General features: G+C 41.5%; 2 protein-coding genes and 1 long non-coding RNA gene across 4 annotated transcripts in view; 2 read left to right on the top strand and 1 right to left on the bottom strand.

The window, feature by feature from the left end:
• The first annotated feature begins 3,611 nt into the window (after nucleotides 1–3,611).
• Nucleotides 3,612–10,747, top strand: AARD (alanine and arginine rich domain containing protein). Its single transcript, XM_032758488.2, has 2 exons — nucleotides 3,612–3,972; nucleotides 7,958–10,747. Exons 1-2 carry the CDS (start codon nucleotides 3,649–3,651, stop codon nucleotides 8,099–8,101), a joined length of 468 nt encoding a protein of 155 aa, XP_032614379.1. The 5' UTR covers nucleotides 3,612–3,648; the 3' UTR covers nucleotides 8,102–10,747.
• Nucleotides 10,694–15,855, bottom strand: LOC131384262 (uncharacterized). Of its 2 annotated transcripts, none has more exons than XR_009214934.1 (4): nucleotides 15,692–15,855; nucleotides 13,582–13,796; nucleotides 11,285–11,433; nucleotides 10,694–10,867 (listed from the first exon to the last, which is right to left on the bottom strand). It is a non-coding gene; the product is annotated as an uncharacterized LOC131384262 (long non-coding RNA). The 2 variants fall into 2 exon arrangements; XR_009214933.1 differs by having other exon boundaries at nucleotides 15,633–15,855.
• Nucleotides 15,856–16,494: 639 nt separating this feature from the next.
• The window catches only part of SLC30A8 (solute carrier family 30 member 8), a 244,935-nt gene continuing 234,629 nt past the window's right edge, over nucleotides 16,495–26,800 (top strand). The window contains exon 1 of the mRNA XM_058444414.1: nucleotides 16,495–16,598. The gene's annotated coding sequence lies outside the window, so the exon portion shown is untranslated. The remainder of the gene's footprint in view (nucleotides 16,599–26,800) is intronic.

Consider the following 26,800-nt stretch of genomic DNA (forward strand, 5'->3'; position numbering starts at 1 on the left):
ACTGCAGTGAAACAAATGCCAGAGATGAAGATCAGGGAAATAGAGGGAATCAAATATTTCATTCAGTTTAATTAACTAGGCAATTGATCACCTAGTATGTGCTAAATGGGTTTTGTGTTGTTGTGAACAAGATATAGGTATTTCCTAACCATTAAGTTAAAAAACGAATATATATAACAATATATATATTTGTTCTTTAAAAACATATATATGAAACAATATGTTTGTTTATTAATTAAGAGGAATCAAAGTCATTTATGTATACCTAGATACTTACCATTTCTTATGTTACTCATTTCTTCCTGAAGATCTGTTTCCCTCTACTATTATTTTACTTCAGCCTGAGGAATTTCCTTTAGTACTTCTTATAGTGTAAGCCTGCTTGTGATAAATTTTCCTTTTTTAAAAACATGCTTTTTGAGATTGGTTTTTGGGAGGATATTTTTGCTGAACGTAGAATTCTGTGTTAATTTAGTTCTCTCTGCGTTTAAAAATATCTCAATATTTTCTGGACTTCTTTTTTTTTCTTCAGGAAGTCAGAAGTCATTTGTATCACTGTTTACTTACATGTAATGTACATATGTTTCTCCCATGGTAGTTTAAAAATATATTTGGAAATTTTTGATACTCCCTACTTCAAAAGGTGGAGCTGAGGTTCCTCCCCTTGAATATGGCTCCAACTTAGACACTTGATACTGATAAGCAAACTGACTTCCAAAGCCAGGTCATAAAAACGTGGTTCAGGGCACATGTAAAGAGCTTCTCTCTGGCTCTCTGTATTTCTCTCTTCTTGTTTTGAGGGAGGTCTAGCCACTATATCATGAAGATGCTTACACAATAGTAGGGAAGAGTCCACATGGAGAGGAACTGAGGCCTCCCACCAAGTGCAGGCTCCAATTGTCAGGCATTTGAGTCATTCATCTAAGTGATCCACCTTGCAAGCTGATCCTCCAGCTCCAATCACATCCAGCTTCAGAGGATGGAGACCTTGCCTGACATTTGGTTACAATAGCATAAAAGCTGGGGACCATAACCTAAGCTGTTCCCAAATTCTTTCCCACAGAAACTGTCAGAGATAATAAATGTTTATTTTTTTAAACCATTGAATTTTGGAGTAATTTGTTATGCAGCAATAAATAATTAATACATTTTCTAATTCAAATGTCGTTATATTCAGTGCTCCAATTCTTCAATTTGCTTTGCCTGTGTAAGAGAAAGAAAAAAAATTGTAAAATTCAAGGTGTACCACAACTGAAAAATCAACCTATAGAAGAAACTTATTAATTTGTGGTAAAGCAGTTTATTTTAAGAAAACATTTTGTCTCTTTGGTTTGCCATTGTAGCTTGAGCACTTTGTGTAATGCTTAGTACATAATAAGACATTAAATAAATATTGTTAAATGAATGAATCAATAAGTTTGCTTCCCCAGGTTTTAAGCTTCTGGGGGACAAAAACTATGCCTTATTCATCTTTATATCTCCCTCATATGGCACAATTCTTAACGCTGAACATGCACCATTCACTGTTGAGTTAAATTGAACTTAACTGAAATTCTTGTTGAAGTAAATGATCTGGAAATGGAAGTGAAAAATCATAGCAAAAAATTCATTTTAAACGTTTATATTGTACATTGACTAGTGGTGGTTTTCAAGCCCCATGAACCTATCACCAACCAACAAACAAAAAACCCTAAATTCACACTCTGTTGCTGCATGGCAGACCACATGGATTTTTATAATTTCTACCAAGACAACACATCTTCAGATGTTTCTAGGGAATCTTTATGAAGCAATATACAATGGTAGGAATTTTACTGTGCTTGGGTTATAAACTATTGCAAGCTGTTGAATTTAGTAGATTATCTGCACAGGCCGAGTAACCTGTATTGCTCCTTATCCAGTTGAGCCTCAAGCCATTTCAATAGAGCCGAATTTTATGAACATAGTGAATTTAAACACTTATTCACTCTCACTCACTCACTCATGCAACATATAAACTGAGCAATTCTCTTCCTCTTTGGGAGATAAAGCATTCCAGGGTGTATCCCAACGGTTTGAAGCACAAGCCAGACTTCCTAGGCGCAAATTTCCAGTGGATCCCTTACCAGCTTTGAGATCTTTGGTGTACGTCTTAATCTCTTGCCTTAGTTTCCTCAATTGTAAAATACAGAAACTAATAGTACTTACCTCACAGGTTGCTGTGAAGATTAAATACATAAAAATTGCCTGGAACATACTAAGCATGAATAAAAATCAGTTGTTATTGCCTTCAATGCCTACCATGGACCCTGGAACATTGCAAGTGACTTGTAACTTTTGAATCAATGAATGAATGAATGATGAATAATGTGAGAGTTGTGTCTAAACTATGTTTTGTTTATTTTTTGTAATTGCATTCTTTGATCATACAAAAGTTTTGATTGTTCACTCCTTTTTAGAAATTCCCTAATAGATCAAAAAGAGGCAGAATATGTTCTTTGATAAAGGACATACAAGCAATATTGGCACATGATTACCTGGAGTTGGTGTATTAGTCTGTCCTCTCACTGCTATAAAGAAATACCAGAGACTGGGTAATTTGGAAAGAAAAGAGGTTTAATTGGCTCATGGTTCTGCATGCTATACAGAAAGCATGGCAGCATCTGCTTCTGGGGAGGCCTCAGGGAGCTTTTACTCATAGTGGAAGGCAAAGCGAGAGCAGGTGTCTTACATGGCAGAGCAGGAGTGAGAGAGAGAGGGGAGGTGCCACACACTTTAAACAACCAGATCTGGTAAGAACTCATTCACTATAAAGTATCAGGCGGGAATGGGGCTAAACCATTCACGAGAACTCTACCTCCATGATCCAATCACCTCCCACCAGGCCTCATCTCCAACACTGGGGATTACAATTCCACTGGAATTTGGTGATGACACAGATCCAAACCTTATTAGTTGGGTATTAAACATACACACTTTGGGCTAAGGGGAATTTTGATTTTTCATTTTAACCCCTTCATAAACATGGACATGGCAGACAGGAGTCAAACACAGAAAGGAGCATGGAGACTCAGACTTCCAGGTATGCCTTACTGAACCTGTAGGAAGTACATTCTAACTAGCAAGCAGGGCCAAGGCTCTCCCCCTTGACTGCGGGCAATACCTGGGGAAAGGTGAGGGGTCTAATTAAGCCTTTGCATCCACCAAACTTGGCAAAGTGCCTGGCAGAGTGTAGGAAGAAAAAAAATTGTTTTTAAGGAATTAAGTATTAGACGATCAAGGCAACCAGGAAGGCTTTGGGTTGAAATATTCTACCTTTGGTCACAAACCTTCCATCCGTAACTCAACTTCCACTTACGTAGGCTGACTGCTCAGTTCCCAAGCCTTCTCCTTAGAAAGACTTCCTTTCAATGCAAGCAGCAGAAAAAAGCGACTCAGCTGAAACTTCTCCTGGAGTTATGGGAACCGCCTCCTTCCTCTGTCGCTAATGGAGGACTAAGATGGGACTGGGAGCAAAGGAGCGTCTCTGAATGGCGGGGCAGTTGCAGCGTCCCACTTGGCAAGGGTCCTTGAATTACCTCCGCCCCCGCCCTGACCCCGCCCTAAACATCAAACTTGGAAACTCATCTTTCAGCAGCAGCGCTACAGCAGTGACCAGGCGTCTCCGCGATGGGCCCCGGGAACTTCCGCCGCTGCAGAGAGAGAATTCCCCAGGGGCTCCAAGGACTCCCAGGTAGAGCGGAGCTTTGGTTCCCACCTCGTCCCGCGTGCGGCTTCCCCGGGGACGGCAGGAGCACGGACGTCCAGGAGGAGGCCCTCGCCGCTAGCCCGCTGCTGGAGGACCTCAGACGACGGCTGACGCTCGCCTTCCAGTGGGCGGTGCAGCGCGCGACCTCGAGGCGCGCGCGGGAGGCCGCGGCGGCGGCGGCGGCGCGGGAGGAGCAGAGCTGGACGCGCGTCGAGGCCACCCTGGCCAGGCTGCGGGCGGAGCTGGTGAGAGAGCGGGCTGGGCGGACGGCTCCCAGGGCCCCTCTGCCGGGTCCTCTCCTCCGGCTCCAGAGCCGCTGGCCGCGTAGCCCACCTGAGGCCTTGAGGGGCCAGCTCAGGTCTGGACACGGCGTTGACGCCCCCGCCTCCCCAGCATTGTTGGGAAGGAAAGGGCCCTGCAGGACCCATGGTGGGGGGGTGGGGGTGGGGGCGGGGGTGCCTGGTCTACCAGTGACATACCCAAGATGTCTCCTCCCCAACCCGTTTCTATTGTTTTCTGCCCTGTAGGGAACTGTGACTGTGTATCGTGGAGGAGGAAATTTCCATGAAATAAACTCTCTCTTGGGATTGATGGAGTGTGTCCATCAGTAACTCTGTCTTTATGGCCCGCAAGTTTTATTCTTATCTTTCCTGTGGGTAATAATTTAGAAAACTGGAAGTGATAAGGTATTTTGTAAAATTGCACCGTTTCGAACATTACACAGGTTACATCTGAATATTAAACAGGAGGGTGTCTAGGTAAATATTTTAGCTGACTGCTTTTTTAATTAAAAAAACTGGAAATTAGTCACAACTTGAAGAGGACACAATGAATAGGCGCAATTCATACTTTAAAATGGTGCTGCCTAGGAAAGTGTGCAGTGGGGACTTGACTTGGAAAATTCTTCTCTTTTGCACTGATTACTAATACAATTAACCACTACTTTATAACTGATCCAACCATCAGTAAATTATCTTATTTAAGAATGTTATTGCATTTGTGAGTTTAAGAAGAACAGTATTAGGCCGGAGCTGTGGCTCACGCCTGTAATCCTAGCTCTTTGGGAGGCCGAGGCAAGTGGATCACCTGAGGCCAGGAGTTCGAGAACAGCCTGGCCAACATGGTGAAGCCCCATCTCTGCTAAAAATACAAAAATTAGCAGGGCATGGTGGCTGGCACCTGTAATTCCAGCTACTCAGTAGGCTGATGCAGGAGAATCGCTTGAACCTGGGAGGCAGAGGCTGCAGTGGGCCGAGATTGCGCCATTGCACTCCAGCCTGGGAGACATGAGTGAAACAACGTCTAAAAAAAAAAAAAAAAAAAAAAAAAGACAATATCCTAAATTCCTTGTCAGATTCAGATTGTTAACATGGGTTACATTAGATTTACTACTAGATTTACTACCTGATCCAACAATGTCGAAGAAACACCTGGCTTTCACCCTGAGTCTAAGCAGTGAGTCTGAGCAGCAGGGTAGCTGGAGCCACCTCCTTTGGCCACTGGAGGCCTGTGCTATGGGCCAGGATGCTAAGCTGGAAGGCTGAAACCTGGCGCAGCCATATCTGCATTGTAGTCTTGGGATCTGCCGGTACTCCTTCCTGAGCCTCAGGGGACTCATATTTAAATCAGATGAGGAGATTACACTGAATAAGCTCGGAGACAGCTTTCAATCATAACAGTCTAGTAAGTTGCTTGTTAGGAGCTTTAGACAAGCAATATGTTGGGGATGGCAATAAAATCTCACGAGATCGGGCATGTTCAGGGTGGTATGGCTGTAGACCGCTGGTGGCAATAACATCTAAACAGATGAGGGCTCAAATACCAACATTACCATTTACAGGTTCTGCTAACACTTGCTGGCCCTACAACTTTGGGATTGTTACTTAGCCACTTTGAGTTTGTTTACCCATCTGTAAAATGGAATTTATAATCTCATAGGATTCCAGAGCTTATGTGAGATAATATTCTATGAAATGCTTAGACCATGGGTATTGTTTAGTGGCTCTTATTATTATAATGATTACTATAGACCTTGGACTCTGACTATACCAAAAAAGAACAGATACATTCCTATCAAAAAATCAGGAGTTTTTCTGGAAAGGAACCAGAGAAGTTTACACATACACAAATAATGTGTCCTTGGGTTACAGACGATGGTCAACATCTTGGTCAGTCATTTTATCCTGGTCATAAGGAAGAGGCAAAAGAGTGTGGATCCTGTACCTTAATATCATTACCACTAGAAGACTTAGTTTTTGATTTTTGGCTATTAACTGGATTTTTACAGGAACTGACATACATTTCTATACAAATGTACATGTATCATATATTAGGATGGTATTTGTAAGGAACGATGAACAAATTTAATTAATTTAGAGTTGTGTTGCTATTTATACTATTTTCTGTTGTTTGACTGGGTTTCTTAGTAAGAATCATTCATTTGTAGGGTCTGTGAGTGGATTTCAGGGGTTCCATATACCTAAAATTGTATGCAGAATTTTTGATGTGCATATAGTTTTTCCTCAGAGAGGGTTCATAACTTTCATCAAATTCCCAAAGGGATCCTTGATGAAAGAAAAGTTAAAGAACCATTGATGTTTGAATTTCCTAAATAAGTGTGAGTTATACATACTTATTTTACTTAGATGGTAAATCATTACCAATAATTTTTCTCCTTGATTCTTGCATGAAAGTATAGGATGGATATTCATCAGTTAATTAATTAATTAATTCACTCACTCTTATAACAAACACACAGAGAACCTGCTAGGTTGTGTGCCCAGGCAGTACACTCTTAGTTGGGGCTACAATTATGAATAAGATACAGCCTATACCCTCAAAATCATCAGTCTCGTCTGGTCAGCGTGTTATGAGGCACTTGTACAGAGTGCTGTGGATGCACAGATGACAGGCAATTATGTCTGCCCATGCGATCAGGGAGAGCTTCTCAGAAGAGCTGGCATTTGACTGGGTTCAGCAGAGAGAGGTGGCAAAGGGCATCTTAAACAGAAATGGGGACAGAAAGAGGTGTGCTTCAGCTCAGCATTTATTTAGGGACTGGCAAGGTTTCTCACCAGCTGCAATGGGAGCTGGCATGGGAAAGAGGGCCGGGAAAGGAAGCTCAAGGTAGGGCAGGATTATAGAGCATCTGGGCCACCCTAGAGAGCTGAAGCTTCCTGCAAGGGTTTTTTGTTGTGGTGGTTGTGTGGTTACTGTTACTGCTTGTTTGCTGGATATTCATTTACTTTATTCTTTGCTAATTCTTGCTGTCAGAAAAATGATTCTAGGTGCTGCAGAATGGAGAATAATGTCTCAGAGAAAAACTGAAAGATAATTTTATCCAATAGCTTTATTTTGCAAATTAGATGACCACGAATATTTGCTTTTTACCAACACACTGTCCTGGTTCCTCCTGGGGTGGTTTCTATTGACAAGCTGATGAAGCTTTTTTAGCAGGGAGAACAAATTCCTCATGAACTGCATTAAACAAGCCCTAGCTGAAGAAATTTGCAAGTAGTTGATCATTAGTTTTCAGTTATAATACAAAGATTATGTTGGACTAAGCTTTGTTGGCCTGCCCCCGGGTAACATGCCGTAGAGATCTTTTTTTTTAAACACATGAGGACCTTCATAAACTCCCATTGGAGGATGGTATAAATCAGCCTTGATACCCAACAGATTTCACTCCAGAGTGAAAAATGTTAGATTATATAAGTACACATAACTATACATGTGTCTCTAAGGTGTTGTTAAATGTTTTTGCTCAGCAGGTAGACCATTTAAAATCCTGAAAACTTGAAATGATAAGTAATCAAGTAAATAGGCACAGATTCTGAATACTCAGGTGGCTGTAGGCAGTTATCCTGTGGCTCAGAAGGTGCATAAAGATAAATGATTTCATTGTGGATCACATGCTATTCCTTGAAAACAGCCTTCGGTGCATAGGTATTTTTCATATGGACAGCTTTGTGCATCAGCTATTTTTGTTTTCATTTCAAGGCCATTTCAAAAGCTATTTATATATCTGGATTTTACCTTGTCATATAGAAAGTCAGTTTTGTACCCAGACCAAACAGTTAGAACTGGAGAATAAGATGAGAAATACATCTTTCTTGATATCTTATTTTCTTTTCCTACAAACTTCTTATTTCTTGTGTTTAGTCAGAGAGTGGTTTCATTTGATCTGCATCTCAGGCTAATAAAAATTTTTATTTTTTTTCTAACTTTTAGGTGGAAATGCAATTCCAAAACCACCAGCTGGCTAGAACTTTACTGGACCTAAACATGAAAGTGCAGCAATTGAAAAAGGAGTATGAACTGGAAATTACATCACACTCCCAAAGCCCAAAAGATGATGCTGCGAATCCAGAATAAAGAAATGCACATGCAAGGGCCGGGCGCGGTGGCTCACGCCTGTAATCCCAGCACTTTGGGTGGCCGAGGTGGGCGGATCAAGAGGTCAGGAGATCGAGACCATCCTGGCTAACACTGTGAAACCCCGCCTCTACTAAAAATACAAAAAAATCAGCCGGGCGTGATGGCGGGCGCCTGTAGTCCCAGCTACTCGGGAGGCTGAGGCAGGAGAATGGCATGAACCCAGGAGACAGAACTTGCAGTGAGCCGAGATCGTGCTGCTGCACTCCAGCCTGGGCAACAGAGCGAGACTCTATCTCAAAAAAAATAAAAAAACAAATGCACACGCGAAGCTCTGGATCCTAAAACTAACGCATACAACCCTGAAACAATTCTGATGAACACATTATGCTTTGCATAAGTTTTGAGGGGCAATTTATGGACCCAAAACTTAGATGACAGGGGAAGGTGACAGAAAAACATCTAAGAGAGGGGAGAGAAAAATGATGTATTACCAAATTTTAAAGTTATTTATTTGTTATTTCGACTGGGACACAGAAGTAAAATATAACTATAGATAAATCTCTCTCTCTCTCTCTCTCTCTCAAAGAATGCTTTAATGCCAACTTTCGGTATTCCAACTTATGTCACCTGACCTTTCTGGCATTGCCTGAGCTTTCAGAGTTCATGCTTGTTTTGTTTTACTTGATTATTCTCGGTTTGTCTGTCCAGCAGCCTGCCCTGCTTTTTGTGGAGAATTATTTCTACCTGGATTCTAACCATGCCCTTCAGGTGGTCTGTGACTAAGGGTACTCCACCTTCCTGGATATAGTCATGCAGCTCAAGGCAGGCAGATGGGTTTGTCCTTAGGATTTTTTGAATGGGCACTAAAAGAGTAGATGAATATTTCTGCCAGTAGAAGCTGTGGATCAGGGGCTTGGAAGCTGCTGGTTGTCACCATGTGAGAAAACCCACACCCTAATGGAGGTGATTGAAACGGAACCACTAAAAGCACAAAAGGGGAGGGAGGGAGGGAAAGTGCTTCGCTTCCTTGTTCCTGGGGGTCAAGCTGTAAGACTCCAGGCCTTGCTCTTGTTTATGTACATGAAATATTCTGATATCCTTCTCATAAAATCTCTTTTTGCCTAAGCAAATTCAAGCTGGAGTTTCATGACTTGTATTTAGTGTTCATAACTAATACAGTTGTTCAGTTTTAGGAGTTAAAATGGTTCTTACTGTTTAATTGGTAACTGTACCCGAAAAGTGCTATCTTTTTAATGCAAACAGTAAAGTTAATAAAAAATAGTTGCAGATCTAAGTGATATTTATAATGGTTATTGTCTGCAAAATACAAATTAATTTATAACAAGCTATGTAATTTTAATATTTAATAAACTATAAAAATCAGTTCTTGAAGACAAAGGAGAACAGAAGAGACACAGTCTTTCTCTTTTTAAAATAAATACAAGGGCCAGCATGGTGGATCACGCTTGTAATTCCAGCACTTTGGGAGGCCGAGGTGGGCAGATTGCTTGAGCTCAGGAGTTTGAGACCAGCCTGGCCAACATGGCAAAACCCCATCTCTACTAAAAATACAAAAATTAGCAGGGTGTGGTGGTGCTCGCCTATAGTACCAGCTACTCAGGAGGCTGAGGCATAAGAATCACTTGAACCTGGGAGGTGGAGGTTGCAGTGAGCCGAGATCATGCCCCTGCACTCCAGCCTGGGTGACAGAGGGTGACTTGGCCTTGAAAAAATAAATAAATAATAAAAATAAAATAAATGCAAGTTGTTTTATGTGTGTGAGGATCTGAGAATTATCTGGACTAAGTTTAGTTTGTCCTTAACTTTTTTTCCCCACAATAAGTAAATTATTCTAGCCCTTTGGTACTTAATTTCCCTCTGTATAAATGAGGAATTACCAAGTTCAGCATTGGCAGATGAGCATTCGCCAGCATCTCGATATCTGACCATTGCGTTCCTTCACACATTTCGCATATGAACTCTTGGCCTATAAATATATGACTACTATATTAAATTTCATTTGTAAACTAGATTTCCTGTTTATTTCTTCCTTTGAATTTTATAGACATTTTTAGGAAAGGGTTGGCATAGTTCCTTGTGATCTGTTTTTTGAAAAAGTTTCTACTTAACCTTTGGGACAATCATTCTCCAGTGCGTTTTAAAGATTAACATTTATAAATTGTTGTGATTTTGTGTTTAAAAAATACTCGAGGTGATTCATTGTATGAGCTCAATTCCTTACAGAATATAGACTGCTGATGTTGGTTAATACTAATGTCATTTGATTATACTGATAATATATTGAGGATCAAAAGAAAGAAAATTTAAAAGAGAAAGTATGAAAATTGATGCATTGTTTTTCACACTTTTAGGTTAAAAAAGGTCCATTATTGTATTGCAAAGTTTTGGTCACCACTTTTTCCCCACATCTTTTAGTGATGAACTTTGGATCACTGTATTTTCTAGAGGCGACAGATACAGAAACAGAATGAGAAACTCCTTTGTGTCCAAAGTGTCTTGTTTATGGAAGTCTGAGTCAGTGGAGGTAGCCTCTGATATTAACTGTGCAATGCGGAAATACAATGGGAGCTTGATACATGGGACACTATCATTATTAAAAGTTTTTATTTTGTTTCCTCTCCAGTATGCTATCTCTTGCCTTTTGTTTGTAAAGTAGCAGAAGCCAGATGATTGTCTTTATATAGTTCTTTGCCATGGCGCTCAGCTGTTGGTTGTTAGCTTGCTGGCCTGGCATCCTGTCAGCTGGGACACATGAGAAAGCAGAGAAACTTTTCTGAGGGCTGAGGCTGCCCTGCAATCTACATTTCCCCTCTTTCCAGGTTTTCTAAATAAGCTGGAGCAACAGTGTGACATTTTAAAGATCTATGAAATGGGAGCGATCAAACTAGTGCCAGCTGGAGGGGAAAATGAGAAAATAATTGTAACCTAAATTATGCATCGGGGAAGCAGTAGCAGGATAAACTGAAGAAAGTAAGATGTTCATAACAATAGTGGGAGAGAGAGGGCCAAAAGAAGAGACACTAAAAACAGTTTTGTGAGGAAAATATTGTGCTTGGGTTTTTCAAATGACACAATTTCTCACAGCTTTAATTATATGGGGGATTAAACCACGTTAGCAGGAAATGGGCTTTTGCCATATGGTACTTGTTTAGCACCTACCACTGAATAGATGCCAAATTAATTATGACAATTAGAAGCTTTGCATAGGTTGTTAGGCATTAAATTCCTTTACAGGTGGCCTGGATGAATCCGCATTTTTGGCTTGCCAAATGACTTCTGCTGTAACAGGTGCTTCTGCAACTCCCAGCCTGGGAATAGATCAAAGTCCTCTGTGGGTAAACCCATGATGGCTGAGTCTAAACCAGTGTAATTATAAGAATCTCATCACCCCTGCTCTCTTCCTGGCAGGGCCCAGGGCCCCGGCACAACCATCAGCTCTATTTACTGCTGTAATCACTGCCAGAATCCCTCTGTGCCTGGAACCTGGCACGAGGCCCTCCAGTGCCAGCTGCCTTCTCTCTTGGTTGCTTTCATTGTTGCTGCCGCTGCCATTGCTGCAGCCTCTGTTTCCTTTTTGACCATGTCAGTAACAAAGGTTATGGTAGGGTGAGAAATACAGTTAGGGTGACGGTTCAGTCTGTGCCACCCTGCCTACCTCTCGTCTGGCAGCCTCTTGTTCCATCTGAGCTGAGTGCTGGGCAGTAGGATTCAGATGGGTGGACACCTATTATAGTAGCCTGTGTCAAGCACTGCTTCTCAGGGGCCTGTGTACCTCTCATCTGCTTCCTGATTCTGGCATTGATGCATATTGGGGGTGAGAGGGCTTCACTTCTTCCTTAGGAGCAATAATGTCATAGTCTTTCTCTTCTGGGACCAGTACAAGAGGGATCTGTTGAAATGTAATAATGATGAAACTAACGAAGGAATCAGCCAAAGGAATGGCTCCTGTACCAGCCATTGTGCCAAGAACTGTGCATGTATCAGCTTATTTAATCCTCACAGTGACTTGTAGGTGTGTAAGACCTGTTTTTGGAGCTATTTGAACTTGGTGTTTAGTCCTGGCTCTGCCACTTACCAACTATATGACCTAAAGCAAATTGCTTTACATTCTTTAGGTCTCTCTAAGGAAGTCAGTGAAAATGGGACCTGTCTTATTTAAATCTTAAGTAACTCAAATCAAGTTTGGGAGAATGAGTTAATGGCGAAGGAACTTCTACGTCATGTGTTTATTCCATATCTTTAGTTTCATATGATCTTACTATGTTTTTGGACTGATACTTTCCCTGCGCCCCTCTCTTCCTCACATCTTTATGTCTCGTTGACACTCTGCCACCTGCTCGCTGTTAGGATGTTGTCTCAGAGTTCCCTCTGTGGATTGAAAAATTGATTTAGCAAACATGGGAATAGGCAGCAGGAAGATATAAAGTGAATAGTCGCTGCTACTTGCCAACCCCTGAATCTGCCTGGCATGCAGCGCTATGTATGTTTAAAACGTAATTGTCCAAACAAAACTGTGAGGTTGGAACTATCGCACTTCCCATTTTACAGAAGAAGAGAGTGAGTACTGGAGAGGTGATGTAATTTATCATGATCCACTCAGCTAGCAAGTAGAGATGTCAAGATTCACATCTGATGTTGGGAGTGGTCTGGCTATTGGGCCCCTCCCAAACTAATGAGAGAGACCTTGAACTAGTGAGTAAATTCAATATTATAATAGAAGAATGTATGAATTGCTAGGAGGGATGCTTTTTGCAGGAGTCAGACAATGAAGGTCTCATTGAAGACATGCCTCCAAGTTATTACTTGGTGTCCACCTGAAAAAATGTCCTCACATCCTGTCTAAACTAGTTGAGTGATCTTGGATAAATTACTCGACCTTATTTAGCCTCATTTTTTCTCATTTGAAAATGAGAGAGAGAGTGGAAATGCCCCCTAAAACATTCCTCTTAGAGCCTCTATTATATTCTAATCCTGCCTGCTTGTAACTGGACCCTTCAATCACTTGATCCTGACTTGCCAAGACTTTCTGATTCCCGTTACAGCATGATGGACAGCTGACCATTTGTCCCTGGCCCCTGGCAATGAAGTAGACTCTCTTGGTCTCAAACCTTACCCTGATCACAGCGTGAGCTGATGCGGCCTTGATGATGATAGAAAGTAATTCTTGTCACTCTTGGATGCCCCTCTGCTCTTTTCACCCACACCATGACTGCAGCCAGGGGGAAATGTCACATTTGCACTTCTGAGGCAGACAAGCATCACTTAGAACTTTTACGTGTTATGATTTTAGAGGCAGCCTGCTGCGGCAGACGCTGCTGGCTGAGAACAGTGCCTTGTGCAGCCTCTGCGGCCGGATGGTGGAGTTGGAATCTTGGCTCCTTCACTTCCTCACTATGTTACTTAACACTTCTGCAGTTCAGTTTGCTTATCTGTAAATGATCATGAATCATACTTACCACAGGAGTTTGCTATGAGGATCTAGTGGACTCATACATATGAAGTGTTCAGAAGCATGAAAATAGTGGCTTATTATAACAGTCAACCCAACAAGTGTTTTGCTCATCCTTCTTGCCTGTTGGAAGTGCCCAATTCCAAGATAGGGACAGAGATGACAGCTTCACTTTTCCCAGTCCCTCTTGCAGTTCAAGACGGCTTTTGAATCCAGCTGTGTCTGATAAAACATAAAGGAAAGTTTACTGGGGGGGTTTCTGAGAAACAATTTTTTTCCCCTTACATGAAGAGAGAAGATAAGGTGTCTTCCTCCTTATCTTTTTCTTTCTTCCAGATGTTTTCACACGCAATTGCAAAGCTTGCCTATGCTGCAGCCACCCTGTGACCTAGGTGGGAAATATAGGGGCACTTTGAAGATGACAGGACAGAAAGATGAAAAGAAGCAGTGTCTTTAATGACATCAATGAGCTTCTGACCCAACCCTGCAACTGCCTACCTATGGCTAGTCTTGTTCTGTGAGACAATAACAATAATAAAATCCAATTGTTTGAGGCACTTTTATTGGGGTATTCAGTTCCTCGCCCCTGAAAGCACTCTAACTGATAACTTAATCCCCCAAAACCTAATGGCACAAAGGTTTGTGATAGTGCATCTCTGATGGCAACTGTACATATCATTGGAAACTATCGGCACAGGACTCCAGAGACATCATTTTGTTGCTTAAATGTTTCACACACGCCTTTGGCGAGGATGAATTCTATGCAATAGTGTGTCCGGAATTTGGTGGGTTCTTGGTCTTACTAAGAATGAAGCCACAGACCCTCGCAGTGAGTGTTACAGTTCTTGAAGACGGTGAGTCCAGAGTTTGTTCCTTCTAATGTTCGGACGTGTTCAGAGTTTTTTCCTAATGGTGGGTTCATAGTCTCCCTGGCCTCAGAAGTGAAGCTGCAGACCTTCGCAGTGAGTGTTACAGCTCATAAAAGCAGTGTGGACCCAAAGAGGGAACAGCAGCAAGATTTATTGTAAAGAGCGAAAGAACAAAACTTCACAGTGTGGAAAGAAACCAGAGCTCATTGCCATGGCTGGCTCCAGCAGCCTGCTTTTATTCCCTTATTTGGCCCCACCCACATCCTGCTGATTGGTCCATTTTAGAGAGCACTGATTGGTCCGTTTTGACAGGGTGCTGATTGGTGCATTTACAATCCCTGGGCTAGACACAAAAGTTCTCCAAGTCCCTACTAGATTAGCTAGACACAGAGCACTGATTGGTGCATTTACAAACCTTGAGCTAGACACAGGGTGCTGATTGGTGTGTTTATAATCCTTTAGCTAGACATAAAGGTTCTCCAAGTCCCCACCAGATTACCTAGATATAGAGTGCTGCTTGATGTCTTTACAATCCTTGAGCTAAACCCAGAATGCTGATTGGTGTATTTACAATCCCTTAGCTAGACAGAGTGCTGATTGGTGTATTTACAAACCTTGAGCTAGACCCAGAATGCTGATTGGTGTATTTACAATCCCTTAGCTAGCTATAAACCAAGTCCCCACTAGACTCAGGAGCCCAGCTGGCTTCACCTAGTGGATCCTGCACCGGGTGCAGGCTGAGCAGCCCGCCAGTCCCGCGCCGTGCCAGACCTGCGCGGTGCGCCGGCACTCCTCAGCCCTTTGGCCGTGCGCCGGCACTCCTCAGCCCTTTGACGGCCGCCGCGGGGCAGGGGGCGGCGCTCGTCCGGGAGGCTCCGGCGGCGCCGGAGCCCAGGGCAGGGGTTGGGAGGAGGCTCGGGCACGGCGGGCTGCAGTTCCCAAGCCCTGCCCCGCGGGGAGGCAGCTGAGGCCTGGCGAGAATTCGAGCGCAGTGCCGGCACTGCTGGGGCACCCGGCGCACCCTCCGCAGCTGCTGGCCCGGGTGCTAAGCTCCTCACTGCCCCGGCCGGCGGTGCCGGCCGGCCGCTCCGAGTGCGGGGCCCGCGGATCCCACGCCCACCCGGAACTCGCGCTGGCCCGCGAGCGCCGCGCGCAGCCCAGGTTCCCGCCCACGCCTCTCCCTCCACACCTCCCCACAAGCAGAGGGAGCTGGCTCCGGCCTCAGCCAGCCCAGAGAGGGGCACCCACAGCGCAGTGGCGGGCTGAAGGGCTTCTCGAGCATGGCCAGAGTGGACGCGGAGGCCCAGGAGAGGCTGAGAGCGAGCAACGGCTGCGAGGGCTGCCAGCGTGCTGTCACCTAGATCAGTTAATGCATACTGAAGGAAGGCTTGTTGGAGAGGAATCCTCTCCTGAACCCCGTGGAGACTCTAGAATCCTGCGGTAAATGTTCTAATTATTGAAAACATTTCCCCATGCTCACCTTCATTAAGGATGTTCTAATGCCTAGGAAACCTACTACCTATCTGATTCTGTCAGAGAAGCCATTTTGTTTCTTGGAACTGGAAGCAGTGGGGATGAAATATTTTCCTAAGGCGTCTCAGGACTGAACTGGCAGCAAAATAGTAAACTGTTTATCAGCTCTTAAATTTTTATACCAGGGAAGTTTAGCAAACTGTCAGAAAACAGCCCGAATTGAATTTACATAAATACTGCTTCCAAATTGGTACTGAGGATACTAGTTGCTCTAAACTTCTGCAGGATTCAGTCTGGGACTTTCCATGCAAAGAAATATCTCAAGATTTTAAGGTGGGATTGCCAGGGTCAGAGGGCAATGTTCTCTGAAATCCACCAATATTTGTACTGGACTTTATGGTTTACAGTTTACCAGGTGCTTTCCAGTTTATAATTTACCAGGTGCTGCCATAGCTGATAGCTCGTTAATCTTACATTAACCAGCTGAAGTAGATGTGGCTTGAGGCTATTGAATTTTAAGAAGCATCAAGAAAGCCTGCCTGTCTAACTTTGGAAATATCACCCTCATGCTGTCTTCCCAGGATGTCTCTCTCCCTGAGTAAGCGATGTTACTTCCTGGAGGGAGTGCAGTGTTGGGAATCTGAAGATCCAGCTTTGAGCTGAATTTGCTTTGTGATACCTGGTGAGTCATTGATGTCTCTGGGCTTCAATTTTCTCATTTGTAGAAACTTGTAGAGTAAGGCATTGAACTCATAATCATCTTTAAGATTCTTTGGGTTAAGCATGGGCATCTCCTAATGGTTTTAATTTGAAACAATGTTGTTACCAACTCATTAGTGTGAATTAACCTAGGTGGTGATACTAAAAGGTTGAGCTTTATTTAAAGTGTGCTTAGTGAGCAATTAAACAAGGAAAGCTTGTTTAAAAAGCAGAGTAGAAAAATACTGAAGTTAACACCATTTGTCCCTGGCCCCTGGCAAGGATTGCTATCTGCTCCTTCTCCCAACCTTCTTTTGGCTATGCTCCAAAACGCCTTCTCTCTTGTAGCACATCGGAGGTAAGTTTGCTTCCTATTTACTCCCTTAGCACTCAACTTTCCCCTATGACAGCATCTACCACATGTATCGTAATACCTTATTGAATTATCTGTTCCCCACCCCGCCGTCTAGACTACAAGCAACATGAGAGCCCAAATCTCATCTTCCAATTTTTTGGTGATTCCTTGTATTTTTATAATTTTGCCTTGGGTTAACTTTATTGAACAGCATGAATCTAACAGTGCAAATTTGCTCTCTCTTCCTGTCATTCATTCAACATTTTTGTTGTGTCTGCTGGGTGCCAGGCACTGTTCTAGGTATGTGTTGAGCATCAGTTTTAAAATAAGTATCTTTCTGGATGCTGAGCGTAGGACAATAAACCTGAAAGATGGGATTGGGCTCTCATGTTGCTTGTAGTCTAGATGGCAGGGTGTGGAACAGATAATTCAATAAGATATTATGATACATGTGGTAGATGCTGTCGTAGGGGAAAGTCGAGTGCTAAGGGAGTGAATAGGAAGCAAACTTACCTTGGATGTGGTACAAGAGAGAAGGCGTTTTGGAGCATAGCCAAGAGAAGGTTGGGAGGAGGAGCAGGTAGCAATCCTAGACAGAAACAACAGCTCATAGAAGGTCCTAGAGGTGAGCAAAGTCATCATCTGTATTAGGGGGTAAAGAAAGCTCAATACAGTTGGCGCTTAGAAGAAAGAATGAAGGTGTTAAGAAGTGTGGCTGAAGTGGTTAACTGAGGTGGACATATCATGACAGGCCTCACAAGTCATGCTTTGGGGTTCAGACTGTATCCTAAGAGCCTGGGTAAACCATTGAAAAATATTTTAAAATTTAACTTTTGTTATGGCAATACTTGCACATAATATACAAATAATTAAACAATTCTAAGTCTTACACAAAAATTATCAGTCCCTTGATGGCATCATGGCCCCTCACCCCAAAGGAAACTACTTACAATTTTTTTTTTTTCCAAGACAGAGTCTCCCTCTGTCACCCAGACTGGAGTGCAGAGGCATGATCTGTGCTCACTGCAACCTACGCCTCCCAGGTTCAAGTGATTCTCCTGCCTCAGCCTCCCGAGTAGCTGGGATTACAGGTGCTCACCACCACATCTGGCTAACTTTTTTGTTTTCTTAGAGAAAAAAGTAGAAACGGGGTTTCACCATGTTGGCCAGGGTGGTTTTGAACTCCTGACATCAAGTGACCCGCCCACCTTGGCTTCCCAAAGTGCTAGGATGACAGGCATGAGCCACTGGGCCTGGCCACTTCCAATTCTTTTACCTTCTAGATAATGTGAGTAAGCATCTTTGTTTTATAGATTTTAGACATTATGTCTTCCTATTATGACAAAGGAGAATTTTACTTATTTATTTATAATGTCAACTTTTATTTTAGATTCAGGGGGTGTATGTGCAGATTTTTTTTACCTGGGTATATTGCGTGATGCTGAGGTTAGGGGCATGGTTAATCTCAGCACCCAGGTACTGAGCATGGTGCCCAGTAGTTTTTCAATGCTTGCCTCCCTCCCTTTCTCTCCCCTTTAGTAGACCCCATGTCTATTTTGCCATTTTTGTGTCCATGAGTACCTAAAGTTTAGCCCCCACTTATAAGTGAGAACATGTGGTATTTAGTTTTCTGTTCCTGTGTCAATTTGCTTAGAGTAACAGCCTCCAGCTGCATCCATGTTGCAGCAAGGACATGATTTTGTTCTTTTTTATGGCTACATAGTATACCATGGTGAATGTGTACCACATTTTTTTCAATCTAATCCATCGTTGATGGGCATCAAGGTTGATTCCATTTGACAAAGGAGAATTTTATATCTCTTACGCTTTCTCCTCCTAATCCCTTTATTCTTTCTAATACGACTATTTTGTATTTTTCTTACATTTCTATTTATAATTTTAATTATTGTTTCATGCTGAGTCAAGTAGTGGACTGTGATTATATTTTTTCTTGTATAAATTTTCATTTCTTTTGATGTCGATAATTACACTGCTTGTTCTGCTTAGCTTTCTTTGAATCTCTGGCCAAATCTTCTCATATCATTCCACAGCTCTGTAAAAACACTTGTACTATCATCTCATCTCTACTTCCTGTATTACCTGAAACTTGAAGCTTTCTAGGGTTCTGTGTGGGCAATTTTGCTTGCTTCTTATGAAATTCTTAATTTGCAGGCACTCATGTCTGACTTCCCCTGCTCTGCTGGGTTTTGTAACATTTTTCTATCAACTTTTTCTCTTCATCTCTTGTTTTCTGTTTTCCCCCATTTCAAGTTCTATTTATTTCTAATTTAATCAAAGATGAAATTTGAATTCCTGTTTCTTTCTGGAATAGAGTTCCAGAAGATCTCTACTCCATCTTAAAACTGGAATTCATTCATGATATTTAAGTAGAGGATTCTCATATTTGCTTTGAATAAGCATCTCTCTGGCAGCAGTGTGGAGAGAATGAATCTGAGGGGAGTTGGATTAGGTTTAGGGCCAGCAAATAGGTCAGATGATAACAGACTGAAGTAGGGTGGTGTTAGTGAGGATGCAGAGAGTAGTCCTAACTAAGAAATAATTAGGAGAAGAATAATCAATAATTTTTGGTAATTGGATGTGGGAGTGAGGGAGAAGTCGGAGATAAGATAATGAATATAATGCCCTCGTTTTTAGCATGGAAAGATGAGTAGATGGTAATATCATTTATGACAGTAGAGGGCACCAGAAGAGGATGGGACTTTGGAATGGGGAGACATGAGAGTTCAGTTTTGGACTATTGAGTTTGAGGTGTCTTTGATACATTTAAGTAGAGACATCAAATAGGCAATATTAAATGGCATTTGAAACCCATGGCAGTGGAAGAAATTAACTAAAACCAAGAGGAGAGAAAAGAGGAATTGGATAGAATCCTCATAAATGTCAACATCTGATGGCTGGGCAGAAAAAGGGGACCCTACAAAGATGTCTGAAAAGCCATTAAAGAGAGAGAGAGTATGGTGTCAAAGAAAACTAGTAAAGAGGGCTTGTCTAGTGGTCAAGTATGATAGACTAAAAATATCTTTTAAATTTAGTGACATAAAGGCCACTGATGACCTTGGAAAGAACAATTTCTGTGGAATGGTAGGTGTAGAATCTGAGTAATAATGGGTTAAGGAGTAAACAGGAGATGGGAAAATGGAAACAGTGAATGTATAACATTCTTTCAAATAGTTTGGTTTTTAAGAGGAAAGGAGGAGAGCTAGCTCAGTAGCCAGGCAAAAATGTGATGTCAGATTTCTTTTTAGTTATTTTTTCTAAGTGTGAGATATTTGAGTATGCTTAAATGTTAATGGATAGCCAAATAAGAGTAGAGATCAATGATGTAAATAAGAGTAGAAGTCAGTGATAGAGTGAGGGCCTTGAGAAAGTGAGAGAGAAGGGTCTACAAAGTACAGCTATAAAGCTTAAGATTGGGAGAGGAACACCACATCCATTGTTCTAAGTGGGCATGGTAGAGGGCCAGGTAAATGTATCAGTTGATGAAAAGTTGAGAGAATTCTTGATGGCTTGCATTGTCTCTGTGAAGTAGTAAGATTCAAGGTTGTGTGCCTACAGTGAGGAAGAAATGATGGGATCAGAGATCTGAGAAATGTGGGAACAATTTGAAGTAGCTGGTGTATTGGGTTGAATAGTATCCTTCCAAAATAGATGTCCACCTAGAACTTCAGAATGAGACCTTATTTGGAAATAGGGTCTTTGCAGATGCAGTTAATTAAGATAAGGTCATTTTGGGCTAGTGTGGGCCCTAAATCTGATGACTAGTATCCTTTTAAGAAGAGAGAAACAGTGACACAGATACAAACAGTGGAAAGATGGCCATGTGAAGACACAAAAAGATACACAGAGAGAACACCATGTGAACACAAGAAGAGAGTGGAATGCTGCACCTACAAGCCAGGGAATGCTGAGGTTTGGCTGGGTGCAGTGGCTCACACCTGTAATCCCAGCACTTTGGGAGGCTGAGGTGGGTGGATCACTTGAGGCCAGGAGTTTGAGACCAGTCTGACCAACGGGGTGAAACCTTGTCTCTACTAAAAATACAAAAATTAGCCAGACGTGATGGTGCATGCCTATAGTTGCAGCTACTTGGGAGGCTGAAGCACGAGAATCACTTGAACCTGGGAGGCAAAAGTTGCTGAGATCACGCCACTGCACTCCAGCCTGGGTGACAGAGCGAGACTGTCTCAAAAAAAAAAAAAAAAAAAAAAAATGCTGAGGTTTGTTGGCAACCATCAGAAACTAGAGGAGAATTGTGGGACAGACAGATTCTCCCTCAGAGTGCTCAGAGGACTAACCCTGCTGACCCCTTGATTTTGGACTTCAGGCCTCCAGAATTGTGAGAGAAAAAATTTCTCTCATTTTGAGCCATCCAGTTTGTGGCAATTTGTTATGGCAGCCCTAGGAAACTAAAACAGGAAAAAATGGAAAATGAGAGTGCACTACCAAAACTCAGAAAGATTATAAGCACTGTTGAGAACTTTGTTGAGGTTGGTGATCATGAATTTATGTTGGCAATAAATGTTCAGCAGCCCAGGCTTAACTGTGAAAAGTGAATAGATAGATTAAAGCAGGATTCATATTCTGTCATGCATACGCAGACTATGGACAAGGTGGCAATAAAACTGAAAATATTTCAACAGAATGGATGCAAAGCTGATGAAATAAAGTGTGCTTTGAGTAAAGATTAAAGACTTAAGGTGACTGGAGTCAGGAAGCAGAGGGGTTCAAGGGACAGGCTGAAAAATAGCTATAATAAGAGAAATTGAGTAAGAGTCAAAATAAGAGGTTAAGGTGAGAAAGTAAGATGACTGAGTTTGTGAATTCGTAGCTGAAGCATTTCTAGGCCATGACAAATTCCAGGATGTAACTGAAGTGTGGTAGAGATAACATTTCGATTTCATCGAAAATGAAATTTCAGGGCCAGAAATTTAGATGGGTTGTCTATACTATAGTGATTCTTATCTTTTAATAAAAGTGATGCTTACAATGAAAATACAATTCATTGGATTTAAAAGCATGTTAAAGTATATCTATATTTTTATAGATACATTATATCTATGTAATAGAAATTATATATATTATATATATAGATATATTATATCTATATAATAGAAATTCATATCTACTAAGGGGATGCCATAAAAAAATCAATGTGATAGTCTCTCTCTCATTTAGTCCCATGGAGAATTACAGAAAGTGCACTTCGTGTTTTAAATCAATGAAATGCCAACTTAAATGAAGTTGAGTTCTATTTTGAAACTTGAATTAAGTAATTCTGAAATGTTTCAAAATTAAATTCATCATCAAGGCACTGAAGTAAAAATGTTAAAATATAATAAATCTGTATCTTTCTGTCAGAATTACAAATGACTGGTACCAATTACAAAGTGGTCAACATCTTATTCATAGGCCTTAAAGCATACCAAAAATGACTGTCATTGGCTATGTGATCACATTTTCATTTAATAAGTGACATGTGGAATAATTTTGACTCAAATAGTTTCAATACTCATGATATGAGTGCAAAACAAATATACAAACACTACAGATTATCTTCTGTACAACATAATTAAGAAAGACCCTGTCAGTGTACAGATGGTCTTACACACAAACAAGTGGCATTTTTTCTATTTCTTTACTTATAAAGTCGTCCTTCAACTCATGGGAGTAGTTAAAGAAACTGAGATAGCTATTTTGTAGGTGAGAAGACATAGGGCTGAGATGATAATTTCTTTCACATAGTTAAAGGGCTATTATGGACAGCACCATTCTTTTTTTTTGAGATGAAGTCTCGCTATGTAGCCCAGGCTGGAGTGCAGTGGCGCCATCTTGACTCACTGCAACCTCTGCTTCTCAGGTTCAAGCACTTTTCCTGTCTCAGCCTCTCGAGTAGCTGGGATTACAGGCATGTGCCACCATCCTCGGCTAATTTTTGTACTTTTAGTAGAGACAAGATTTCACCATGTTGGCCAGGCTGGTCTTGAGCTCCTGATCTCAAGTGATCTACCTGCCTCGGCCTCCCAAAGTGCTGGGATTACAGGCATGAGCCACCATGCCCTGCCTAGACAGTACCATTCTTAAACTCAGGCAAGCAGCCCCTTCCCCCTGCAATGGGTCAACGTGACGCCCTGAGGAACTCTGAGACTCAAAACTAGGGGACTGTCTTGAGACTCTGGCCCTAGGACAGTGACTTGGTGAGAAGATCATTCTTGCTGAATGGTGAGGTATTTCTATTGTGGGAATGTATGATATTGGCCAACTAGACTGGTGCTGACATGCTGATTTTGGGTGATTTTTATTCCCATCAGAAAACAGGAAGTATCTGGGGCACTGGGCAACCAAAAATCAATAGCTATGCACCGGCTCTTTCCCTTCATGGTCCTTTTCTTACCATGGTTAACATCCAGTCTACAGCACCTGAGGGCAGCCCTGTGTCCTCCCACCACTGTCACCCATCTTCCCCACAGGATCTATGCCTCGTGTCAGGGAATCATCCAGATTTGACTGTGCCTGTCTTTTTTGAGTGCTTTCAAGGCTTCTATTCCATGATTCTAATGTGCCTTTGTTAGCAATATCACTTATTTTCTTCAATTGATGTTGAACACATTGTGCTCTCCCAAGCAGGTCTTAAGTCATGCCGGGTCAGGACTGGACCGCTCTTCTTATTCTGCACATAGGCTCTCACTTAGGCAGGGGTGCAGTCAATATTGAAAGAGGTTACATTCTAGGAAAGTAGTGGTTATGGCCTTTTCTAGTGCTCTGCATTGTTTTGTGTAGACCCATGTTTCCATCTGGTATTATTTTTCTCATGCCTGAATTATTTCCTTTAACATTTTTTTTGTAGTGCAGGTAAGCTGATAATGAACTCTTTTAACTTTTGTATGCCTGAAAAAGTTTTTACTTCATTTTTGTTTTTGAAATATATTTTTATTAAGTATAGACTTGGGGCTGACAGTTTTTTCTTTCAGTGCTTTAAAGATGATTCTTCACTGTCTTCTTGCTTGCGTCATTTCCAGTGAAAATTCTACTGTCATTTTTATCTTTGTTCCTCTGTAGGTAGTGTGTCGGCTGCATTTAAGATTTTTCTTTTTATTACTGGTCTTTAGCAATTGATTATGATGTACTTTGATGTGCCTTTCTTTATGTTTCTTGTGCTTGGGTATTGTGAATTTTTGAGGGTCTCGGGGTTTATAGTTTTCATTAAATTTGTAAACATTTTTATCATCACTTTAAGTATTTTTTTTCTTTCTATCCCTTTTCCTTGGAGAATCTACTTATGTGTATATTGAAGTTGTGCTATAACCCACTGATGCTCTTCATTTTTTTTTTTTTTTTTTTGAGGCAGAGTCTCACTGTTGACTATGCTGGAGTGCAGTGGTGCGATCTCGGCTCACTGCCACCTCTGTCTCTCGGGTTCAAGCGAGTCTCCTGCCTCAGCCTCCCAAGTAGCTGGGACTACAGGTGCCTGCCACCATGCCCAGCTAATTTTTTTGTATTTTTAGTAGAGACGGGGTTTCACTGTGTTAGCCAGGATGGTCTCGATCTCCTGACCTCGTGATCTGCCCTCCTCGGCCTCCCAAGGTGCTGGGATTACAGGCATGAGCCACCGTGTCTGGCCCGCTCATTTCATTTTTAAAAAATTTACTTTCTCTCTGTGTTTCAGATAGCTTCTATTGCCATATCTTCAAGCCCAGTAATTATTTTTCTGCAGTATCTAATCTGCTAGTGATCCCATCCATTATACTTTTGATCTCCCACATTATAGTTTTCATGTCTAGAAGTTTTCCATATCTTCCATGTTTCCACTTATCTTTTAAAACATATAGAATAATTTTATAGTAACTGTTTTAAGGTGTTTATCTGTCAATTTTAGTATCAATGTTAGTTCTAGATTGGCTTCAATTGATCAATTTTTCTTCTCATTATGGGTCATATTTTCCTGCTTCTTTCTATGCCTAGAATCCTTGATTGGATGCCAGACATTATAAATTTCACATTCTTGTGTGCCAGATATTTTTGTGTTCCTATAAATATTCTTGCAGTTTTTTTTCTGGGATGCAGTTACATTACTTAGAAACCATTTGATCTTTTCAGTTTCTGCTTTTCATAGTTGTTAGATGGAATCAGAGCAGCATTTAGTCTACTGTTAACTATTCCCAGCTATGGAGGCAAGATCCTTCTGAGTACTCTGTCCAAGGTCTTATGAATTATAAAAATTTCCACTATGGCTGTTGGAGACAGGCACTATTCCCAGCCTGTGTGAACACTGGGTTCCCTTTAGCCCTTTCAGATCATTCTTTCTGTGTACATGGGCAATTTTCTTATATGCATGGATTTATAAACATTCTGGTGAATTATCAGGGGGTATCCCCTGAAGATCTTCATTCTCTTTCCTCACCTTTCTGGTATGCTGTCGTGCAATCTTTAGCTTCATTGGTCATCATGCTCTCAACTCTATCTCTTCAACTCAGAGAGCTTGTCGGGCTACTCCCCGCATTGAAGCCTCGAACTTCTTAAGGCAGTCATCTGGGTCACTTGTAGGGATCCCCATGTTTGTTTTCCATCTTTCAGAGATCACTGACCTTTGCTGCCTAATGTGTTCAAAACTTTTATTTCATGTATTTTGTCTGTGTTTATTTTGTTTGTTTCAGGTGGGAGAATATATATAGCCCTAGCTGAAGCTGCCTATCTCATCATATTTTAGGAGCTGTTAGTTTGTAAGGACCAGTGAAGTAATGTATAATAGAATGCCACCTCATTTGATAGAATAGAGGATATTTGACCTTCACGTTTTTTGAAAGGATGCTCTTTATTAATATTGACAGAAGAAGATAGAAAGTTCAAAAGATTTTGTTTGCTTAAATTGATGTTAATCGTGAAATTTTTAATCTAAGAAAAGATAATTGCTGGGACACTGTGTTAAGAAGTTGAAAAAGCATGTAACTTGTCTCACTTCTTTCATTACTCTCATTGCCTTTACAAAGGGAAATACTGTAAGTATTCATAATCAGAGACATGATCTCATCACTCCAGTCCATAGACTTGTGTCCACATACAACATCGCAGTAAGTGGTAGAAATAGTAGAATTTATTTATACATCCAGTTATTTTAAGAACAACTCTACAAATTCAACTAATTGACTAAATATATTTGGAATATGTATGTGTATGTGTGTGTTCCTAATTTCTTTCTACTTATGTAGGGTAGAATGGGCAGAATCTAGAGTAACTAGAATAATTGAAGCAATCACATCTGAGAAATTGTGGGAAATGCAGGTCTTGACATCTTTAACAAGACTGTAATGTCAGGAAAATCTCCTCTTTAATTTTCATCTTAAAGAATGTGAAAGACTCTAGTGTTTGCATGCTATTGTGACTTGCTTTTATACCTCTGCTCTTTATGACTCTCCTATTTTAAGCAATGAGTAGCCTTAAGATCTGTGTAATATTATTAATACAGAAGGAAGGAAGGAAAGAAGGAAGAGGGGGGTAGGGAGGAAGGGAGAAAAGGGAAGAAGGAAAACGAAATAAAACTGTTTATTCACTTGCTAATTTATTAAAGATATAGTTGATAACTATAGTAATAGAGTGCCTTGTTTTAAAAAGATTTATAGGCCGGGCACGGTGGCTCACGCCTGTAGTCCCAGCACTTTGGGAGGCCGAGGCAGGTGGATCACGAGGTCAGGAGATCAAGACCATCCTGGCTAACATGGTGAAACCCCATCTCTACTAAAAATACAAAAAATTAGCTGGGCGAGGTGGTGGGCACCTGTAGTCCCAGCTACTTGGGAGGCTGAGGCAGGAGAATG

Source organism: Hylobates moloch, unplaced genomic scaffold (genome assembly GCF_009828535.3).
Source record: "Hylobates moloch isolate HMO894 unplaced genomic scaffold, HMol_V3 SCAFFOLD_9, whole genome shotgun sequence".
Classification (NCBI taxonomy): domain Eukaryota; kingdom Metazoa; phylum Chordata; class Mammalia; order Primates; family Hylobatidae; genus Hylobates; species Hylobates moloch.